The sequence below is a fragment of the Oculina patagonica genome, chromosome 7 (assembly GCF_052425735.1).
Source record: "Oculina patagonica isolate OP01 chromosome 7, crgOcupat, whole genome shotgun sequence".
Classification (NCBI taxonomy): Eukaryota; Metazoa; Cnidaria; class Anthozoa; order Scleractinia; family Oculinidae; genus Oculina; species Oculina patagonica.
The window spans coordinates 20,021,947-20,041,843 of NC_135764.1; the positions used below are offsets into that span (position 1 = coordinate 20,021,947).

Consider the following 19,897-nt stretch of genomic DNA (forward strand, 5'->3'; position numbering starts at 1 on the left):
GATAACGCCATCCGCTACTTATTCCAACGAAAACAAACATTTGCGGAGGAAAAGCAAATGAACACGCGTGTGTATAGCTGTGTTAAGCTATGTATAGGTGTGTATAGCTGTGTAGGGCTAGGCTATGTATCCCCTCTATGAATATCCCTATATACAGTATAGGATTTAGTCAAACAACTACTATATGATGACTACACTATGTACTTGCCCCAGTGAACGGCCGTACCGCTGACTGAAACGGCAGGCTCAAAGGTAGAAATACAACATGGCGGCTGTTTATTTTCCAGTTAAATTTATTTCATTCAAACTGGCTGAGAGAAGTGTCCTTCCGTGAACTTTGAACAGCTCTTTGAATGACTTTATTGACAACCTGTTTACACCTTTCACGAAGAATGAACCACGATGTATTGGCTAAGTTCATCGCGCCTCAAAGCAACAGTACATGTCAATTGAGATCGATCGAAGGATCGAAGTGCAGCGAGGAAGAACAAATCCTTCAAATGAAAGCATCTGTGTGTCGATAAGTGGCATGTATGTAGTATTACTTTCTTGTTTCTTAACTTTGATGTGCCTAAATGTTGAATTGAGCGAGCTTTTGAAGAAAATCTTTCGCTGCTATTATTACATTTGCTATCACAACATTGCCGAATTATATCGGCTCTGAACACGCTCCGAAAAATGTCCTAACTGCCTTTTCTTCGCCAATATTTTGATTGTTATCTATAGATTTATGCTTGATTAGCTATTTCGTACCGATTTTATGCCAAATTGAGGCAAATAAATGGCTTCTGTGTTTCGGTGAATTTTGATGAAATAGCAAGAAATCGTTAAGTCACGTGTGTTTAGTTCCTCAATACTAATAAAATATTGAAGTCCCCAGACATTTTGTGGCATTTTTGTGAAGTTTAGAGATGGATTTCATTACCCATGTAAGAATAATGTGTATAAGTTGTTGCTCATGGGAGATATTGGGCACTAGTTAAAGGCTATTTCCAACAGTACGAAATTTGTACCTTCCAAAAGACCGTTTGAGGAGAAGAAATCAAATCAGACGGTTGAAGTGAATTATTGTACTTAAAGCCTAATAACCACAGAATATAATGCAGTGAATTTTATTTTCAGAAGTCTTTTTTTCTTGTGGAACTGGTCAATCAAAGTCAGCTAATTAAATATGCATAAATTAGTGAAAAATGGCCATTTTTGCAAAAGGTGCCATAACTTGAAGGGAATAAAATATTTTAAGCTGATGTTTTGTCACAGTAAATAGCTAACCATACCCAGCATTTATGCTAAGTTTGGGCGAAATCGGTGATATGAGCTGTATCACATGTTGCCTGGTCCTCTTATGGACACACTCTTAAGACCATTTTAGTCACCATGGCGACTAAAATTTTGGAGCTGATGACTAAATTCAAACGGAAGTTGCCAGCCTGGCGACTTAAATTGAGAGAGCAACTAAAATTTTTTACTGGCGACCACACTTGAACAGTCGGTGGCCAAATGGCCACTAAGAAAGAAAAACTTGGATGGTTGAATGTCCAGGATTCAACATGCTCTGATAATGTACATGTAAAATAGGATTCACTCGCTCACATCTATTTTTAAAACAGCAAATTTTATGATTTTTAGCAAGGTGTTTGTGAAAACTGTGAAACCTGCAAAAATTACCAGAGAATTAATGGAGAAATGTAAATGAGACTCGAGGAGGGCCCTCAGTGAAACTGCCAAATTTATGATCAGAAATTTTCAGAAGAATTCCCAGAAAAAAACAACAGAAAAATGTAATGTAAATAAGGTTCAAGGAGGGCAAGCGACAATGCCAGTTTCTATTTGGTTTCTTGCACAGGATCAAGAATATGTTCAAAAAGGTAAAGAAACAATGGAAAGAACTTGGGAATTAATGGGCCAGAATGATGGTTGGAAATCTGAAAAAGTTAAGGATGGAATTGTCGTCGAAAGTAGAGTGATCCCAAGAGGAAAGAAAATCTACCGATTAAAGGTAAAAAGTGTTGGTGTGTAGGAGTTTAGTTGTTGATTCTGTGATTCAGATTCATACTCTTTAAGTCATGTCATGACGTTTTGTCACAACAAAGTTACATGTACAATGAAAAACTACTGCTTAATCAAGGTTGCCACAGGTCAGGAAATGGTCAGGGAAAAAGTATTATTCTTCAAGGACAAGGAAATGTCAGGAAATTTTATTTTGAGTTTGGGAACAAATTGAAGAAAAGTCAGGCTAGGGAAAATTGAAATTATTATAATCACCGCTGATGTAATACCATTAAAGGCTGGAAGAAATATTTTCTTTTGGAAACGGAGGCTGGAGGCTGCAACTATATCTGACATTTTGCATTTTTTGGTCTGGGAAATTTGATGTTTATCAGTGAAAAGTCGGCAAAAAGTCAGGGAATTTTGGAAACTGATGCCTGTGGCAACCATGTCAATTTTTGGGCAACCATGGCAATTTTTTTGGCTCAATAAAAAAAAAAAGATAATTAGGAAGTGCTAGTCAGAAAATAAGTTGGGGGAAACAGGTACTATTTTGGTTGAAGAGAATTAATTTAGACCATTACATGCTAACTAAGTTTGAGCAGTGCGAGTTTTAAGTTTCTGGTTTCTCATCTATGAAGTGTTTTGTAGTGACACTGTTTCTAGCTACTGATGCAGTTGTTCTTGTTTAAAGTCTTCTGTAGATGCTAAAGCTGAGGATGTATTTAATCTGGTTATTTTACATCCTGAAGATGCTCCTAAATGGGGAGGAAATGTAACATATTCCTGCGTGAGTTTCTCGTTCATATCTGTAGTGGTGGAATAATAATTTTGTTGTGCCAATTCTTGACAGTGGGCGCTTTCCATTCGACCAAAAATTCTGGTTTGAGTTTCGGAAAATTCCAGTGGCGAATGGAGCAGCATTTTCCAACTTTTCCAGTTGACTGCACGGAAGGCAAAACAAAATTTGTGCAGGTAGTGCGTCTAATATGGAAATTTCTACGGTGCATTAAAATAATGCACTTTGGCCGGTTTCCTGCACATATAACTCGATAATTTTGCAAATAAAAAGCATTCCGAGCACTGAAAATAAACGCCATAAGAATGACATCGTGGCCACAAATACAGGGACCTTTCAAAGGGCACACTACAAGCAAGGAAAATTTAAAACGTCGCCAACCCAAAAAGTTTAATGAGCAAAACAATGGCGTAGCCTGCACGAGCGTTATAAATATTTGTACATTTCTTTGCTGCCGCCTGCAAAACAGCAACGAAAAACAACCGAGTTCACCTAAGTTTTTTATTTGGAGTTTCAAGAATGCTTCCTTAACACATGTAGCTGCTTTCAGCTGCAAAAAGGAACTTAGGCTGAGTGTAGAATATTGGTAGCTTTTTCTAAAATTTCGAAAGGGTGTCGAAAGGGCGGGGGGGGGGGGGCAGAAAAGAGGACAACCTCGCAAGGTAGACCCAAATTTTCGAAAACAATTTCCGGGAACTTTCAGTTCTATTTGATTTTACTTCTTGAATTTCCGGGGTTTTCGGTTGAATGGATCGCATTTTCGGAAAGTCAACACTTTCCGGATTTTCTGGAAACTTTCCCAGGAAATTTCTGTACCATTTGTCCTTGTTCCGAAATTTCCGGAATTTTTGGTCGAATGGAAAGCGCCCAGTGTGTGCGTTTACAGAGGAAGCCATCACCTGATATGATCATGAAGATATGATATGGAAAAAGGGCTTCAACATCTTTTCAGCATCAGTTCATTTGTTTTAAAATATTATGTAAAAAAAGTTGAAAGTTATAAGAAAGAAAATTACTGTTTCAAAAAAGCCAAACAATAATTACTGTGGTTTTTTAGACACCTGGAATTATGGTTGAGAATTAATATACACTGCAGCCATTAATGCCTAGATAATGCATGCCCAATTATTCATCAATAGGCAAGTGTCACATGAAGCATTCAATTGATTTTCAATTCACAAGAATTTTATCTTTTGGGCTGATCTCTGTTATCTCAGACCATTGAATAGCAGCCAAAAAATACTGTGAAAGAACTGGAAGTGAGAAAGGGACCTGCCCCAGCCCATCGCCCCCTCAAACACACTTTGCCCATGGTTCTTTTTATGTTTATTCTTTGGCGTTGAGAAATGAAGTGGCAGCTGATCGAAGGGGTAAAATGGCAACTGAGATTTGCCAATTTTTTCGTAGGGAAATTAGGATTTTGGTCACTAGGCAGGACTGGAAACCACAAACAAAAAGTGGGAGTGGGACTTGGATTGGGGCCAAAAATAGGCTGGAAAATGGGATTTGAGCAAAATGGGAAATGGGACTCCTGTTGTTTTTTTTTTCTGACCTTATGATTAGAAATAGAGAGCTGTGAGAATTCTATGTAATCTCCTTTCCCTAAAAAAGGATGAAAAATATTTAAATCATATAGAGGGTAGTAAAGGGTGGCTGTGATCCCTGATTTCATGCAAGGTGACAAAACTCATGTGTCATTTTGACTCTTAAACATTACAAACGTTTGACTAAAAATGCTGAATGCTTTAATCTTTCAGATAATTGATGTAGGGGGAGCAAGTTTATCTTTTGATTTACTTTTTTGCTTTCTAACCAACATTTCTATTTCAGGTCTTACGTCAAATTGATGACCATACAGATATCGTGTATAATTCCACTGGTGAGGCAGGTGGTGGAATGGTTGCTAGTCGGTAAGTACAATGACAGGGAGAGAAAATAATGTTTCTTATTAAATTTTAATAAATACATTAAAAGTCTGCGGCCAAACTGTGGCAATTTCTGGTAGTGAGCTCAGATGTGGACTTGTTGTTGTTGCCATTTGTAATGCATGACTGGTGCCAATTGTGAGAAATGCACATACATTAAAACTTATAATAAAAGCCCCCCTTTTAATACTACACCCCCCCCCCCCTGTAAGTTTGATGGATTTAGTCTGATTGGTGAGGTCATTTTTAATAGGCTTTTACACCAATAAATTTCTCTGCAAATGCTGCAGAACTTAAACAGTCACATAATAACCTTTAATATTCAATAATTGAAAGCTTCAGTTGGGAAACACAGCAGTTATTAACAGAATCTGCTGACAAGAAACCGTGCGTGATATTGTTTTTTTTTTCAGGGACTTTGTAAATTTGCGTCGTTGGGAGAAGCGAGGAGATGTGTATGTTTCTTGTAATGTGGCAGTTGAATATGAAGAAATGCCACCTAAAAAGGAACATGTAAGGTAAGCTTAGTTTTTCCTGATGAAGTGCTCAGAGGACAGTTTGGTATCCATGATCTCCATGATAAAACCAAAAACAGATTTTTAAAGTAGGTAAAGTGTACTATAATGACAGTGGTAAAAAAATATCTTTGGGTTAATAAGCAAGTTAATAGACCTGGGTTTTAATAGTATTAAAATAATATTAATTATCATTTATGCATGAATTTAAGTTTCACATGGCCTTTGAAAACCACCACTAGACAGAAGCTAAGTTATATTAATTTTACGTGACTGTTTTTGAATTGTCAATTTTGTAAAGAAGTTAGATGCTAATTCTTGTCAAAACTAGTAGGCATATAAGGATGTGCAATAGTGGCTTGCTGGCCATCACCATATGCCATTGTGCAAGACAAAGCATGATCTTGACATGGTCTTCAAACTGTTGACAATACATACAAATTAGGGCCGGAAATACATGTACCGGTAATTTTTAAGTCTAATCTTAGGGTATTTTTCTCTGAGTGCTAATTGCTTTGTTTTCAGGTCATTTAATGGCATTGCTAAGCATTATCTTGTTTTATTTTTCTTCTCTGTTCAGGGCCACAAATGGTCCCGGTGGCTGGGCCATCCGGGAGGCTGAGGGTAATCCTAACAGAACAGAGTATGTGTGGCTGTTTGATGTGGACCTGAAGGTAAACACAGTTAGCATGGCGCAGTTTAAAGCTGGCGCATTCATTTTAACACATGGGCATCCACATGACGAATTAGGTTGTCTTTCAGTGACACAAAACTGCAATAATTAATGTGTATCTGAAACAGTAGACTGTATAATTATGTATATTTTGGGCTTCTAAAAATCTTCTGAAAGGTATTATCTAGGGGAAGGGTGAAGGGGTGCCCACCCCTCCCTGAGATGAATTGTGGCTTAGTGTTCACTTTTAAAATTTACGTCACCAGTTAGGTATGCCATTCCTTAGTGGTGCACCCCCTCGTTAAAGAAAAAACCTGGATGTACACCTCCTTCTGTGAAAAATCCTGGATCCGCCACTGATTTTGAATGTATTATCTTCTTATTAACTGTTAGCTCAATAATTATTAATCATAAACAATCTTGTTCTCCTTTACAGGGCTGGTTACCACAGTCAGTGATTGATGCAGCCATGTCCTTCATGCTGTACTCGACAGGACAGGGTCTCAAAGCTTATATCCGAGAAAACCTTGGCTGAACTAATTAAAGTCAACCTGCTGATCATGAAACAAACGGTGATGGTAATGGGTGGTGAGAAAGATCGAGCCTTGTGCACTGACATACCCTGAATACAGTCAGCTCTCACTAGAACGGACACCTTTGGGACCTGACAATTTGGTTTCCGTAATAGAGAAAGTCTGTATAGTAGCGGGAGTTATTTTTAGTAATTCTTATTCACCGGGACTTCAATTCTTGTCTGTAATAGCGGGTGTCCGTAATAGGGAGATGTCCGCAAGGCGAGAGTTGACTGTAGGGTGAAGTGGATGTGAGTCAGAAATTTTGAAAAACACCCCTCATAAGTATCAGAATCCAGTTCTTGGGGTGTGGTTCAAGTAAATTTTACCACTGTAGACACTTCACTGATGAGTGATTTGTGACACTGGTTACCCTAGAACCACATCCCAGACAAAAAAATTCTTAGCAAATATACCGGTAATTATATTAATAATATATTCATTTAGAACTTTACAAAGAGTCTTTGTGATGTGATTTTGACTTACGGTACATGTGTAAAGCAATGACAGTCTTAGCTATATGGTACAGTTGTATAATTACATAAAACATTTAATAAGTATAGTTTGTAATTATAATTATCCTTTTTTGTACTACCAGAGAAAGTGGAGTGATGTCACAAATTTAATATTTGTAGAAAGGATAACATATAACATAAGGTTATCTACTGTGTTATTATCTTGCCATATTGCATGATATGCCTTCTTACAGGTCTTTATTAGCCTTGTAAACCTTGCCGTCAAGAGGGTTGTCCATTACACACAAACGGGTACGATTCATCAAAGTTGAATACCATCCATGTCATCTGCGCCTGGTGTCGCTCAAAATAAATCAATGAGCTGAGTTCCTATTCTGTTCAGAGAATTAATGAGATGCAATAAATATTTATATATGGAATGCTTTCAGGGTTTGTACAAATGTAGATTAGTACGATACTTATACCTAATCGTACCTTTTTGGTACGCTTCGGCGGCATATCAGGCGAGTTTGGTCGAGCCATGGTTCGTATTTTGGCGAGATGCAGTCGAGCCAAAATACCCATGGCGAGACCAAACGAGCCTAATATGCAGCCGAAGCGTACCAAAAGGTACTATTAGGTATTTACCGTACCCAAATTCAGCCAAAAATCCGGTGATATTATTCGCTCTGTCGAAGCCATGCTTGCCAGACACGTAGTGCAAAATGTGTTGACCTGCTTGTATTAATACTTTTTTGGTCTTCAACACTTTTATCAAGTCCTCTTCTCACATTTTTTTACTCGTTTGTTTAGAGTTTCGTTCCCTAAATTATCAAAATCTAAATTCAGCGAAAAATTTGGAAACTCCGACTTCATTGTTTCAGTGTGAATGTTTCAGTACGGCAAACATCGCGCAATTGGCGAGCGCGCTCAAGTTTAGTTTTGGCGGGAAAGTTTTTCTCATTTTACGACCGGTAAGCACCAGCTAATTTAAAATACTCGTTTCTGTTTTATTGGTAAAACCTCTTTTCAATTCATAGTACGGAAACACTACTTTAATTCAAAGTGACCGTGATATGGTGGCATATCAGGTCAGTGACTTGATATCGTAGGATATCAGGACAGTAGATCGCGCTTTTGATTGGCTACTTGCGAATTTGGGTACGGTAAAATACAAAACCATAACTTTATTTAGGCACTGTATTTCCATCAGCCATTTTCAAATGATTATCAACTAACTCCCTCCCTAACTAATTAACAATTAGACTACGAGCCCGAGTTTTCTATGAGCAAATAGTCAACGAGGCGCAGCCGAGTTGACTATCGCTCATAGAAAACGAGGGCGTGTATTCTAATTGTTTTAGTAGAAACTCTAAATGATTGCAGTCCAAAACCTACAATATTGTGCACTTTGAAGACATAAATCAAGAAAATTTACGGCTTAAAGAGCTACGCGAGCGCGCGACTGTTTTCTATCGGCGATTATAGTTCACCACTAAATTTTCTCCTATTCTGATTGGTTTAAATTGAACACGTGGCGCGATAGTGCCCGTCCGCCGGAGGGCACTATCAGCCCATAGTGCCCTCCCGAGCGCACCCGTGCATTTTTTTGTAAACAAGCGTGCCTGCAGACAAAAAAAACCCAACCAAATTCACTGCATTTGGTGGGTTTCTTGTTTGGTTTTGTTTCGTTTGTTAAATTTCGCCTTTTAATTGAGTTTTTTATCCTGAAAAGTAAAAATAATTCACGATGCTTGTTTTTGTATGAGCGCGCGGAAGAAAATTTAGTGGCGAACAATAAAAACAATAGAGTTTTTCTGTCTCGGAACTATCGGTCTGATAGTTGCCCCTTGGAAATTTGATGTTCTTAAAACTAGCATATAAGCCCTCGAAGCTTCGCTTCTCGGGCTAATATTTGTTTTAAGAACATCAAATTTCCGCGGGGCAACTATCAGCCGATAGTTCCTCGACAGAAACACTCTATTGTTAAAATAGAAAACAGTGGGAGAACCAATCAGATTCGCGGATTTCCAATAGAACACAGCTGAGTTTCTACTAACTACACATATGTCAGAATGGCCTGTTATATGAATTGAGGGAATTTTGACAAATTGACTCCAGCCTGCATTTTTACAGATCGTGAAACCACTTTAAGAAATTATACCCATTTGTGTATATTGGACACGGATGAGATACAACCGAATTGTCTTAACTGTTCTCAAGACTATAAAATAATATTTTGACAAAACTAGATTTTTATTTTCTCAATATTGTAGCAGAGTTATTTTATTATTTATAATTATTGTTTTTAATTAATGATTTTAAAAATATATATATTAAATAAGATACAAAAATGGTAGTCTCAATGATGCTGTTGGATGTTGAGTAAAAGCTCTTTAGAAACAAAAATGAACACAAATAGAAGAGAGGCCTTTCCCTCGCAAAAAATACTTTATTCTATAGTTGAATATCAAATTTGCTACAGTGTTTCAATTTTACTTTAAATTAATTGAATATGAATTTCAGAGGCGCTAAGCACTCTTGTTCAGTTTACAGTGTTTTATACAAATTAATATTTATCCTGTAAGAGATTTTAAGGTGTAGTGTCACTGTATATTTTTTCGAGTCATGCAGTAATTGGCAAGCCCATAGGGCACCTGATAGAGTCAAAACAGAAATGATGAGTTTAAATGTACAGTGACACTACACACTAAACTATCCAATTAAAGATTTATTATCTAACGTTTTCTTTTCCCACAAAGCTGCATTTATTCATTTAAGAAACAAAACGAACAAAAAGAAAACACTTACAATATCACACTACTTACAAGATACTACAGGCTATATACTACAACAATATTAGATAATACTTACAATACACCTAATAAGAATATGGAACCTTAAACTGCATGGTCTTGTGGGGTACAAATATATATTGTATTCCTTTTATGCGTTATGTGCATCCACAAAGCACAGAGGTGGATAAAAAAGTTGTTATTGAGGTGCAGTCAACTCTTTTTAACTGACTTGATTTTGCAACCCTGCAATTTAACTTTCTTTAGACAGACATGGTCTATCCTTCCCTTAACTGGTTCAGTCACTTCTGAAATGCTCCTTGGTTAAAAATACTAATACAAAACTGAGCATACATCTCAAGTGTAATTTTGCCATTAGTCATCTAGCCTTGTGATGTTACAAACACTCCAAAACAGTCTTGATTTCATTCTTGTTGAAGATCCTTTCAGAACGCTGGCTGCTAGTCTGCACTGTTGGATTTTGATCCTCATTTTCCCTTGTAGATATTTATGGCCTGTGCTTTTCGCATTTGGGACATAAATAGATGAGGGAAAACTTATGGTCAGTATCTTACAGTACGGAGCTAAAACTCGATTAATAGGAGGTAAAAGCGGGCTAGCTGTTTTGCAGTCTATGGTAAACTTGGTGAAATGAAATGTCCAAGAATCTGTTTGAGTGTTGTGAATTTCCTGTGGTTGGTTACTCCATCTTCCTCTCAGACAGACAGTTGGTGGCTGTCCTACAGTAGCTTAAGTGTGTTTTCTGTAGAAGTGTCTTTCTTGCAATACAACTTGAAAGAGAAATACTTGGTTCCCTTTCAGCAAGCTTCATAGTTTTAGAGCAAATTCACTAAGCATCAGCTTTAGGTTCGTTCATAGATGAGCAAGTAAATCTCTTCAGAATGTTCGTTCATTTTGTAAGAAACCTTTTCCTGATGGGCAAGCTTCCATTTACTTGCTTCTTCTAACTCTAATAGTTTGGCTTTGTAGTTTGGATACTCCATGAATAGAATGCTGAAGCACATTACACCACCTAAAACAAAACATTGATTGATTAATTAATTAATTTACATTTCATTCCTCACATCAGATGGGTTACTTTTGCTTCTATTGAAATCTAATCTAGGAAATCTTTTGATTAGTCTCGTTTTAATACACCAAAGACTTTATATCGGATTAACCATTTTTTGTTTTAAAAAGTAATCTTTAATTCAGTTTCTGACTTCATCAGTCACCCAATCCAAAAATGTGCAAGCTTTTAAATGGTCTCCCTTGCAGCTATCATTTGAATCGCCACACATTGCTCTAAAGAAGAAGTGTGCGACAAGCCAAAGAAAAGGAGAGTCTGAAATTTGTCATGACAGCCATGGACTCCATGTTGCTTCATATTCTGATTTCTATAATTTTTTATTGTGGCTTTTATGCACCCCCCGAACCCTCCACTTCTTTGAACAACTGCAGCATGCTTGCTGATAGATGTGGTACAGTAATGTTATATTCACATTTGTTTAAAAAATGTACCAAAATCATTTCAGAATCATCAAGTGTCTGTTTAAATCCCGGGGGGGGGGGGGGACTCCCATATTAAAGGGACGGGGATGCTCGTCGGAAATTTTGAAAAGAACCCCTAAAAGAGACCAATCTGGGCGTGGCTCTAGCTATTTTAGACCCCTAAAAAATACCAAAATTCTGGGAAAAGAACTTATATTTTTATATTTCTTCGTGTGCAACCCTGAACGAGACCCTGATGGCTAAAAATATTGCCATTTTCTTGCATTTTCCCCAGAACACCCTTAGCGAGACCCAAAGTCCGAAATTTATACCCCTTAGCGAGACGACGAGCATCCCCGTCACTCTCATATGGGAGTCCCCCCCTCCGGGGTTTAAATGCTAGGAACCAGAGAAGCCTGATGGCTGATCACAGGCACTTCTTCACGCTGAAGTTGTTTCGCTCCAATGTCGCTTCTTCGCAAAAGATGACGTCTTTCTTGGGAGTAAGCTGCCAGAAAAGACGGCTGAAATTCGGGCAATAATGGACCATGAAAGTATTTGAATCGTTATGCAATTTGTTCTAATGGAAGACTTGAGGCATTAACTGATTGAGAAAGAACTGTAATGGATGCTGTGAATTGTCTAATGGTTCAGCTAATTAACAATTAGACTGCAAGGCCGGGCTGCAAGGTTTCTATAGTCGGAAGGGCAAAACTCGAGCCAACTAGATGTATAAACACAGTTGATAGAAACTGGGAGCGAACAGTCTATAAATTGTTACAGCATAACCCATTAATCAACAAAACTGCTTTCTCGACACTATTGTTATAGAATACCTTGATTTCTTATGGATTGCACCCCCCAAAAAAATTTTTTCTAACCAGGTTTTGTGACTCTAATCATCTCCTCGAAAGCACTGGGTCCAACATGCCCAGCACCCATTGAAGCACAGCACATCACAGCATCATACTCTCCTGTCTCGATGGTCGGTATCCGCTGATCAGTCATGGTGATGCAGATAAACTTTCTGTAGATGTTTTTTACTCTTGCATGGTTCAACATTTCCTGTGACATGTCTAGGGCATCAATATTTCGATATCCATTCTTGTTTAACTCTATGCCAAATAACCCAGTCCCAGCGGCAACATCAAGGATTTTGAAGTTGTCTTTATCAATGTCTCGAGACAACTTGGTCACCTCAGCATGGAAACATTGAGCAAATGGCTTTGTTAGTTGGATATTGGGTTCTTGTATGTACTGAAAGTACAAAAGAAACGCTTCAGTGACAACCCAATTAATGGGTGCAATAAGAGGACTTGAGTGTGTTTACAGCTAAAACCCCCGTCAAAAATGTTGGGAAGGTTTCTTATTTCTCTCTACCCCTTCCCTCTTACTCAATGTTAAAGTATACCAAGAGACTTATATCACACCATATTGTCTATCATAATGTTCAGACAGTAATACTTCAACATTGATATAGGGGAGAGGGAGGTCCATAAACACTCTGTGCATATACCTATAGAGATATGATAGATCTATTTAAAAGTTGTTGCAATCGCTTAAGGCGTTCATTTTTAACCTTTCCAGCAGTTTTTGACTGGGGTTGTAGGCTAATTATTAAATAAACTACCTAGGTACCTGATCATATGTTGCTGACCATTCATCATATTCGCGCTTGACATCATCAGTTGTCAATTGATCACTTGCCGAAAACCATAGTTTATCTAGGAAGTGCTTCAAATTATGCTGCTTCTCATCCTAAAATTGCGAAATTCATGAATATTATTAGCATGCATGATGACCTTTGTACATTTATTGGCAAGGCTTATCTACTAGCACCCGGGGGGAAGGGGGGGGGGGGTACTCAAAAAAGTTTTATACTGGGAGGGTCCGCCCTGAGGTCCAACCCCGATACCCTTTTAAATACCATTTTGACAGAAAAGGTACCCCTTTCGTATTCCTATTTTTAAAAAAGGTACCCACCTACATGACATGACACAGACTTTAAGAAACAGGAAGTTTTCTTGTCATTTTCATGTAGCGCTTAATAAATTAAAATGACACAGCCATAAGTTGCATCTGTTCGAAATATTTATTAAAGACCCTTTTAAATACCTAAACTGACAGATTTCCATACCCTTCATATGCTTAAACTTGTGAAATCCCTACCCTTTTATATACCTGAAGCCTGAAAAAGGTACCCCTGTTGGACGGAGTATCCCCGTATAGGCTGTTATAGAGAGTACCTCCCCCCCGCGGGGTACTAACACTGTTCATTTTCCAAAACATCCTTTTTAAGTGTGCGCTTATCAGATCAGTGCATGTACACATGAAGCAGATGTTTTCTAAGTCTTTTACAAAGTAAACCCAACAAAATGCAGTGATATAAAAACACTTTGGATGCAGGGGACCACGCAATGAAGAAAAAAACTGCTTGGCTTGTCTGATGCCGGATCTCTTGTAGGGCTTTCCACAAGTTGCTCGGCAACTTTTTGGCAACTTTTCAGGATTCGAGCAACTTTTTCCCCTTCGAGCAACTTTTTTCCTCTCGAGCAACTTGTTGCATTTTGGGCAATTTCCAGACCGAAGATCTCCGAAGGTTATCCGAGTGTTGTTCAAAGGCAATACGAACGTTTCCGAAGATTTACAAAGTTTGCCGAAGACTTCCGAGGAACATCTGAAGACGTTTCAACTTTCTGCTCTTTCTGGATTAAAACATTACAAAACTCGTCAGCAAACATGACGTCATCGATATCTTCACGATTTTTCTCAGTTAAAGAAATCCTTGTTATTTAACAAATGTTCCCCTTAATATGTTATTAAGATACTTCTTTTGCTGTAAAATTGCATAAAACTGCTTAGAAATCTTACCCTCAAAGGGAAATTAGCATATATTTAGAGAAATTATCTTGATTAGAAGCAGCGTTTTGGATTTTTTGGAGCAACTTTCGAGCAACTTTTATTATCAGAAGCAACTTTTTTAGATTTTTGGAGCAACTTTTTGAGAAATTACGGGCAACTTTTTGGGAAATCTCGAGCAACTTGTGGAAAGCCCTAATCTCTTGTTCAAGAAATGCTCGTACCAGACGTCACTCAAGGTGCTAATAAAACCAGATTGATTGCAAGGCTGGTACAACGGCAGGAGGGCAAGATTTATTGGCCAACATTTCAACTAGCAGAGCTAGTCTTCTTCAGGGCCAGTACTATATATGTAAAAAGTGTTATGTCATAGCCTCAACATGGCAGGTTCTTGACATTTAAAAATAAACGGCATGCAATGCATGCAGAAGCGCAGACGTTTCCTAAGGGGTTCTAAATAATTTCAGAAAATTTGTCAAAAAATCAACGTATACTATAAAAGTAGCTGACAACTTCTGTATTGAATGATTTTTCAACAAAAGTTGCGTTATCTTGTAGCATCACATCTATGTTTACTGAATCTAATAGAACTTGTCAAATATGATTTGTCTCTTTCGTTTATATTGTGTATTAGTCCTTTCTAACCTTCCAGGAGTATTTTGCTTTAAGTTCTTCGCGGCGATTTCTTGTTGTCCTTGTTGTGCTAAACTTGGGGCGCTTTCCAATATTCGACCAAAAATTCCGGAAATTTCAGAACAGGAGCGAATGGTACAGAAATGTCCTGGGAAAATTTCCAGAAAATCCGGCAAGTGTTGAATTTTCGAAATGTGAACCATTCAAACGAAAATCCGGAAATTCCAGGAGCAAAATCGACTGGAACTGAAATTTCCGGGAAAAATGTTTCGAAAATTTGGGTCTACCTTGCAAAGTTGTCCTTTTTTCTGGAAATGTTGGGAAAACAGCCATTTTACACTCAGTCAAAGTTAATTCCTTCGACCGAGAATTTAGCGAGTTGGGCAGCTGAAATGTTCGTGGTATGGACAGTAAACACCCGCATATAAGAATACACGATTTCGGAGGTCAGGCTGATCGGGTTCTTATTTAATGGGTGCTTAGTGACAAATCAGCCTCAAAGTGTTCTTAAAAAATGTTCTTTAATTTCTATATTAGTAATGCTACCCAAAAATGTCCCTAGATGTAAAATTAGCATAAATTAATAAATATTCTTTGATTTTAATGATCACTATCAAATTAACAAATAGATTTCATTTTGCCGTGCGTCTGTTCAGTAATAGATCACAGATGACGTCAAAATGTGGTATGAACAGAGAAGTGGCCCACGAAGCGCTAGCCGAGTGGGTCACTGATGTTCATACCACATTTTGACGTCTTCTGTGATCTATTACTGAACAGACGCACGGCAAAATGAAATCTATTTGTTTTATATAATAACACAAGACTTCAGCACACTTCTGTGTGAGCAATGCTGCCGTACCGATGAGCTAAGCTGTTTTGATTTCACTATTAAGTTTTCGTTAACACGAAGCATTGTTAATCCGATTGAATAAACAGAAAAATGGTCAATTGAAAGTCAATGAAAAAACTAACCTTTATTCCGATTTGGAAAGTTGTTCAAATCTGTAAGCATTAACCGAAGCGTTCTACCGCAATTCGTTTGTTTTCCGTGGCGTCGTCCAACTGTACAACACCGGTAAAACTTCCAATCAAAATGATAATTTCTCGAATAATTCACTGTCTTCTTCAAGCTTGTTTCGCCCAGTTAAATGCTTCGAAAGGTGAACGATGCTTGGCGTATTGTTTCTCACTGAAGATTTGTAATTAAGCTGAACTTTTTTGCTTTGTTGTGGCCTCGCAAGTTTGAAAAACTTTGCCGACAACTCTGATTTGGACTATGAACTCTGATCACGCGCGCGAGTCACACCACCGCGTGACGTCATCCATGTGTCTGTACTCTGATAGATCATAAGTAAGAACCAATCAAAATGCGCGTAGAATTCAGGTTATTATATAATCATTGTTGAAACATCAGTACTGTACTCAATACAAAAATACGACCACTTGACAGCTGATAGCGTCATGACTGCCATATAAAATCACTTGTTTTTTTATGTAATTATGACACCTTTTCCATTTTATAAGAACATGCTGAATTTTTCTGGCTGATCTTGTTCTTATAAAAATGGAGCTTTATTGGCCAAATTTCAGCCTGGTGTTCTTAATCCATTTGTTCTTATATGCGGGTGTTTACTGTACTTTCCCCAAACGTAGGCGAAGGAAATCTAATTGCTTCGAACGTTCTTCACAGTTTCAGTGATACCGGCAGATTTCCACCCTGATAAAATAATGCTTTTTCCAAGGATTCAAAATTTCGCGGTTGTAGTCTAATTCTGTTTCGTAGCAGTTCTTCTATTTCTTCTTCGCTCGAAGACAACATGTTTTCTCTTTTACTACTGAAGGCAGTATCAAGTTACCTTCGAAGCTTACAAGACCTCTTACAAGTGTCTTACGACTTGTAATTTGCTCTTGTAGTTTACAAGCGGGGAGTGGGAAAAAAACAAGTTGGACTCCTGTAAAAGGTTTTGATTGAATTGGCTTAATTTCAAATTTTACAGGTGTAGCGCTGCACCTGTAATATCTAGTCGGACGCTTGTAACTCCGGCTTGTGACGACGTAAAAACAACGGTCCAATGTGTAAATTACAAGTGTAAAAGTTTTATTGAATAGGCCATTTCCGAGTTACCCTTTACCTCTGTTTCAAAACGAGTCTACGTGCGAAACCATTCATATGAAAATGAGTTTCACCTGCAGGTCCATTTTCATGCAAATCAAACTCATTTTCATTTGAATGGTTTCGCACGTAACAGAAACAGAGGCAAAGGGTAACTCGGAAATGGCCTATTGACCCTGGTGCGCCTTTTGAAAGGTCTCTGTTATTGTGGCCACGATGTCGGTCATGACGGTGCATCAGTGTTCGAAATGCTTTCTTATTTTCGAAATTATGGAGTTAATTTTGCAGCATACCTGCCACAGAACATTTACCGTATTTTCTCGATTAAACGCCCCCGGCGTTTATTTCAAACTTGGCCCGATAGAGCCGGCGTTTATTTCATTCCAGCAGTTTATTCATTATTTTTGACAGCCATATATGTAGACATTATTTCCAAAGCATATTAAACTTTGAATAAATGTTTAAGGGGTTTATATTCAAATACTACGAAAGCCGAGGAGGGACATCACATTTCAGACTTCAAATGGTTCCAGGTAAGTGAGAATTAATTAATTTAATTTTGTTCATAGCAATAAATTAATTAAGTTATTTTAAAAAAATCTCGTTACGCCGATTCTCGTTCTGCCGTTACTCCGTTCCGCGTTCCGCCATTACACCGATTACTTACAACCGGATCTGACTTTAAAGATAGCGGATCTTACTTTAAATAGTGGATCTGCCTGATCTAACAACTCAACAACTCGGAGGTCAGCGTAAATCAAGCGAAGGCGGAAGTCACTGAATTTTAAAGGCGGAAGTCTGAAGTCCGAAGTCCGAAGTCCGAAGTCTGAAGTCTGAAGTCTGAAGTCTGAAGTCTGAAGTCTGAAGTCTGAAGTCTGAAGTTTGAAGTCTGAAATCTGATGTCCCTCCTCGGCTTTCGTACAAATACAGCTTGGAGACCCCGGCGTTTATTCGGGGCCCGGCGTTTAGTCGAGAAAATACGGTAATATGGAAATTTTATCTGATATGGAAATTTCGTTTTGCATTCTGGTGCAGTGAAGCGAAAAATGCTGTTCCATTCGACACTGAATATTTGTGGAAATTCAAACCAGAATTTTCGCCGAATGAAAAGCTCCCTGGATCTCTGTTCACGTCTCTAGTTACTTCCCAGTCCTATTCGTTCGGACGATCGCGTGACAGACGACCATGTGAGGGTTTCCATGGGCTGTCGAGAACATAGCAAATTTATGGTATAACTGACCCCAAGTTCGGATATTTCGTCAACTAGAAAACCAACATAATTTTTTAAATCACTTGACAATTCTTAACAAACATCTGATACTCTCAAGAAGTTTGAAAGAACCTTTCAGTGGATATCCTGTGAAAATTTCTGACTGCCGGGCATATAGCCACAGCGATTAATCGCTTTCAATTATTAATCAGCTTTTACTCTAAACGAGTCAGTCGTAGTTAATTTCTTGGCCACATTAATAATTTCGATGTCAAAGGCTAGCTTGAATTGCTTATTAAACTTACCAGCTCCATGGTGTATTTTTAGCAACGTGAACTACCATTAGAAGTGAGAGAGTCGTACAGGGGTATTCTCGTGACGTGTGATTAGCTTATTTTTTTTTCCGTGAAACGTGAATAAATTTATTCTTCGTGACCCGTGACGGAAGGTTTTCCGTGACACGTGAAGAGCTTGAATTAATAACCGATATTCGTGATTTCACCACTTTATTCTGCGTGATTTTGAGACGCAAGACCTCAAATGGTTTCAAATGTGACCTCCGTATAATTATCGTAACGTCTTGTAAGGCATCGGAAACTACCAAGTAGCCGAGAGCTTCCCTTGCTGACCTTCGCTTACTGATTCTTCGTTAAGAACAGGAGAAAAGAGTACGTTTCTTTCTTATGTTCACAATTTTTTAATCAATTTTAGATTTCTTCAAACACTCTTTGTAGCGTACGAACAGGATAAAAGAGTACCTATTTTCGTGATTCGGGAAAATGAAATTTCAATATCCGTGATTCGTTATTTTTTCGCCCGTGAATCGTGCCCCCCCCCCCCCCCCCCCCCCCCCCTTGTACGATCTTCTACGGCAGGTCTATTCTAGGGGTGAGGGGTTAGGGGTGAGGGATAGGTGGTGAGGGCGAGGGGATAAATTCTCCGAGAAAGTTGAAATTGCAGGTAGTCTCTAAACAGATGAAATATGCTGTAATATTGTAGAAATCAGTGCAAGCATTGCCGTTTTTCGCTTATCATGAAAACAATTGAAAATCAACAGCATTGCCAGATCTGTTTTGTCCGCATACGCTATGTGTGTATTATGTTTCTACGATGCGGGAATAGGTCAAATCACGAGACTCTTGAATTAAGCTGGAAAAATGGATATTGCTTGCAGTTTTACAGAATCAAGCTTATTTTGGTAAAATTTTCGATTCTCATGAAGAGAACAAGTTTTCCTTTACTAGCCCGACATATCATAAGGTAGGCGAAGTTTTATTAGAGAGGTTAAGCATGACGTTATACGGCAAACGGCAAACGTGCCCTTGCCTTTCATTTCGTTACCTTCCTATCGAATTCTAAGATTAATCACTCATCAAAATAGGGAAAAAATCCAACATTCACAACAAACACAAAACTACTCATTTCCGTGTACAAACGCCAAACGGCAGACGGCAGAAGTTGAATTTTTGCCCTTCGCGGGAAAAATAAACGTCATTGCTTAATCTCTCTAATAGGTTACAAGGAACCACGACAGGGTATTCATGTTAACGTATTTATCTCTTTTAACAGAAAAAGGCATTTGAAACGATAAAGCGCAATTTGCCGTTTCAAGGCCTCAAAACCGAAACAAGCGCTGAATTTCCCCCTAACAGAACCGCTGAATTATCATTTTCATTTCTAATCGCATCTGTTACGTCAGAACCGTTACTTAACCCTTTAGAACCCAAATTAATTTTTGTGAAATTCTTTAATTTTGGACCAGTCTTATAAAATTTGCTCTATCTTCAGTTTCATCTGACATATTAAAGCCAAATGTAAAAGACCAACATCACATACAATGTAATAAAAAAGTTTTATTTAAAATT

The 19,897-nt window shown here is 38.1% G+C and overlaps 2 protein-coding genes across 2 annotated transcripts in view; one reads left to right on the plus strand and one right to left on the minus strand.

Annotated features, from left to right (window-relative positions):
- The window catches only part of LOC144661108 (stAR-related lipid transfer protein 3-like), a 27,533-nt gene extending 19,346 nt beyond the window's left edge, over positions 1-8,187 (plus strand). Inside the window, exons 10-16 of the mRNA XM_078521814.1 lie at positions 1,847-1,999; positions 2,684-2,779; positions 4,619-4,698; positions 5,127-5,231; positions 5,809-5,902; positions 6,338-7,419; positions 8,124-8,187. Of these exons, the coding sequence (XP_078377940.1) occupies positions 1,847-1,999; positions 2,684-2,779; positions 4,619-4,698; positions 5,127-5,231; positions 5,809-5,902; positions 6,338-6,436 (627 nt within the window). The 3' untranslated portion in view covers positions 6,437-7,419; positions 8,124-8,187. The remainder of the gene's footprint in view (positions 1-1,846; positions 2,000-2,683; positions 2,780-4,618; positions 4,699-5,126; positions 5,232-5,808; positions 5,903-6,337; positions 7,420-8,123) is intronic.
- Positions 8,188-9,293: 1,106 nt separating this feature from the next.
- On the minus strand, positions 9,294-18,429 carry LOC144661123 (methyltransferase-like protein 27). Its single transcript, XM_078521839.1, has 4 exons — positions 18,338-18,429; positions 12,853-12,972; positions 12,096-12,471; positions 9,294-10,756 (listed from the first exon to the last, which is right to left on the minus strand). Exons 1-4 carry the CDS (start codon positions 18,344-18,346, stop codon positions 10,587-10,589), a joined length of 675 nt encoding a protein of 224 aa, XP_078377965.1. The 5' UTR covers positions 18,347-18,429; the 3' UTR covers positions 9,294-10,586.
- Positions 18,430-19,897: the final 1,468 nt, after the last annotated feature.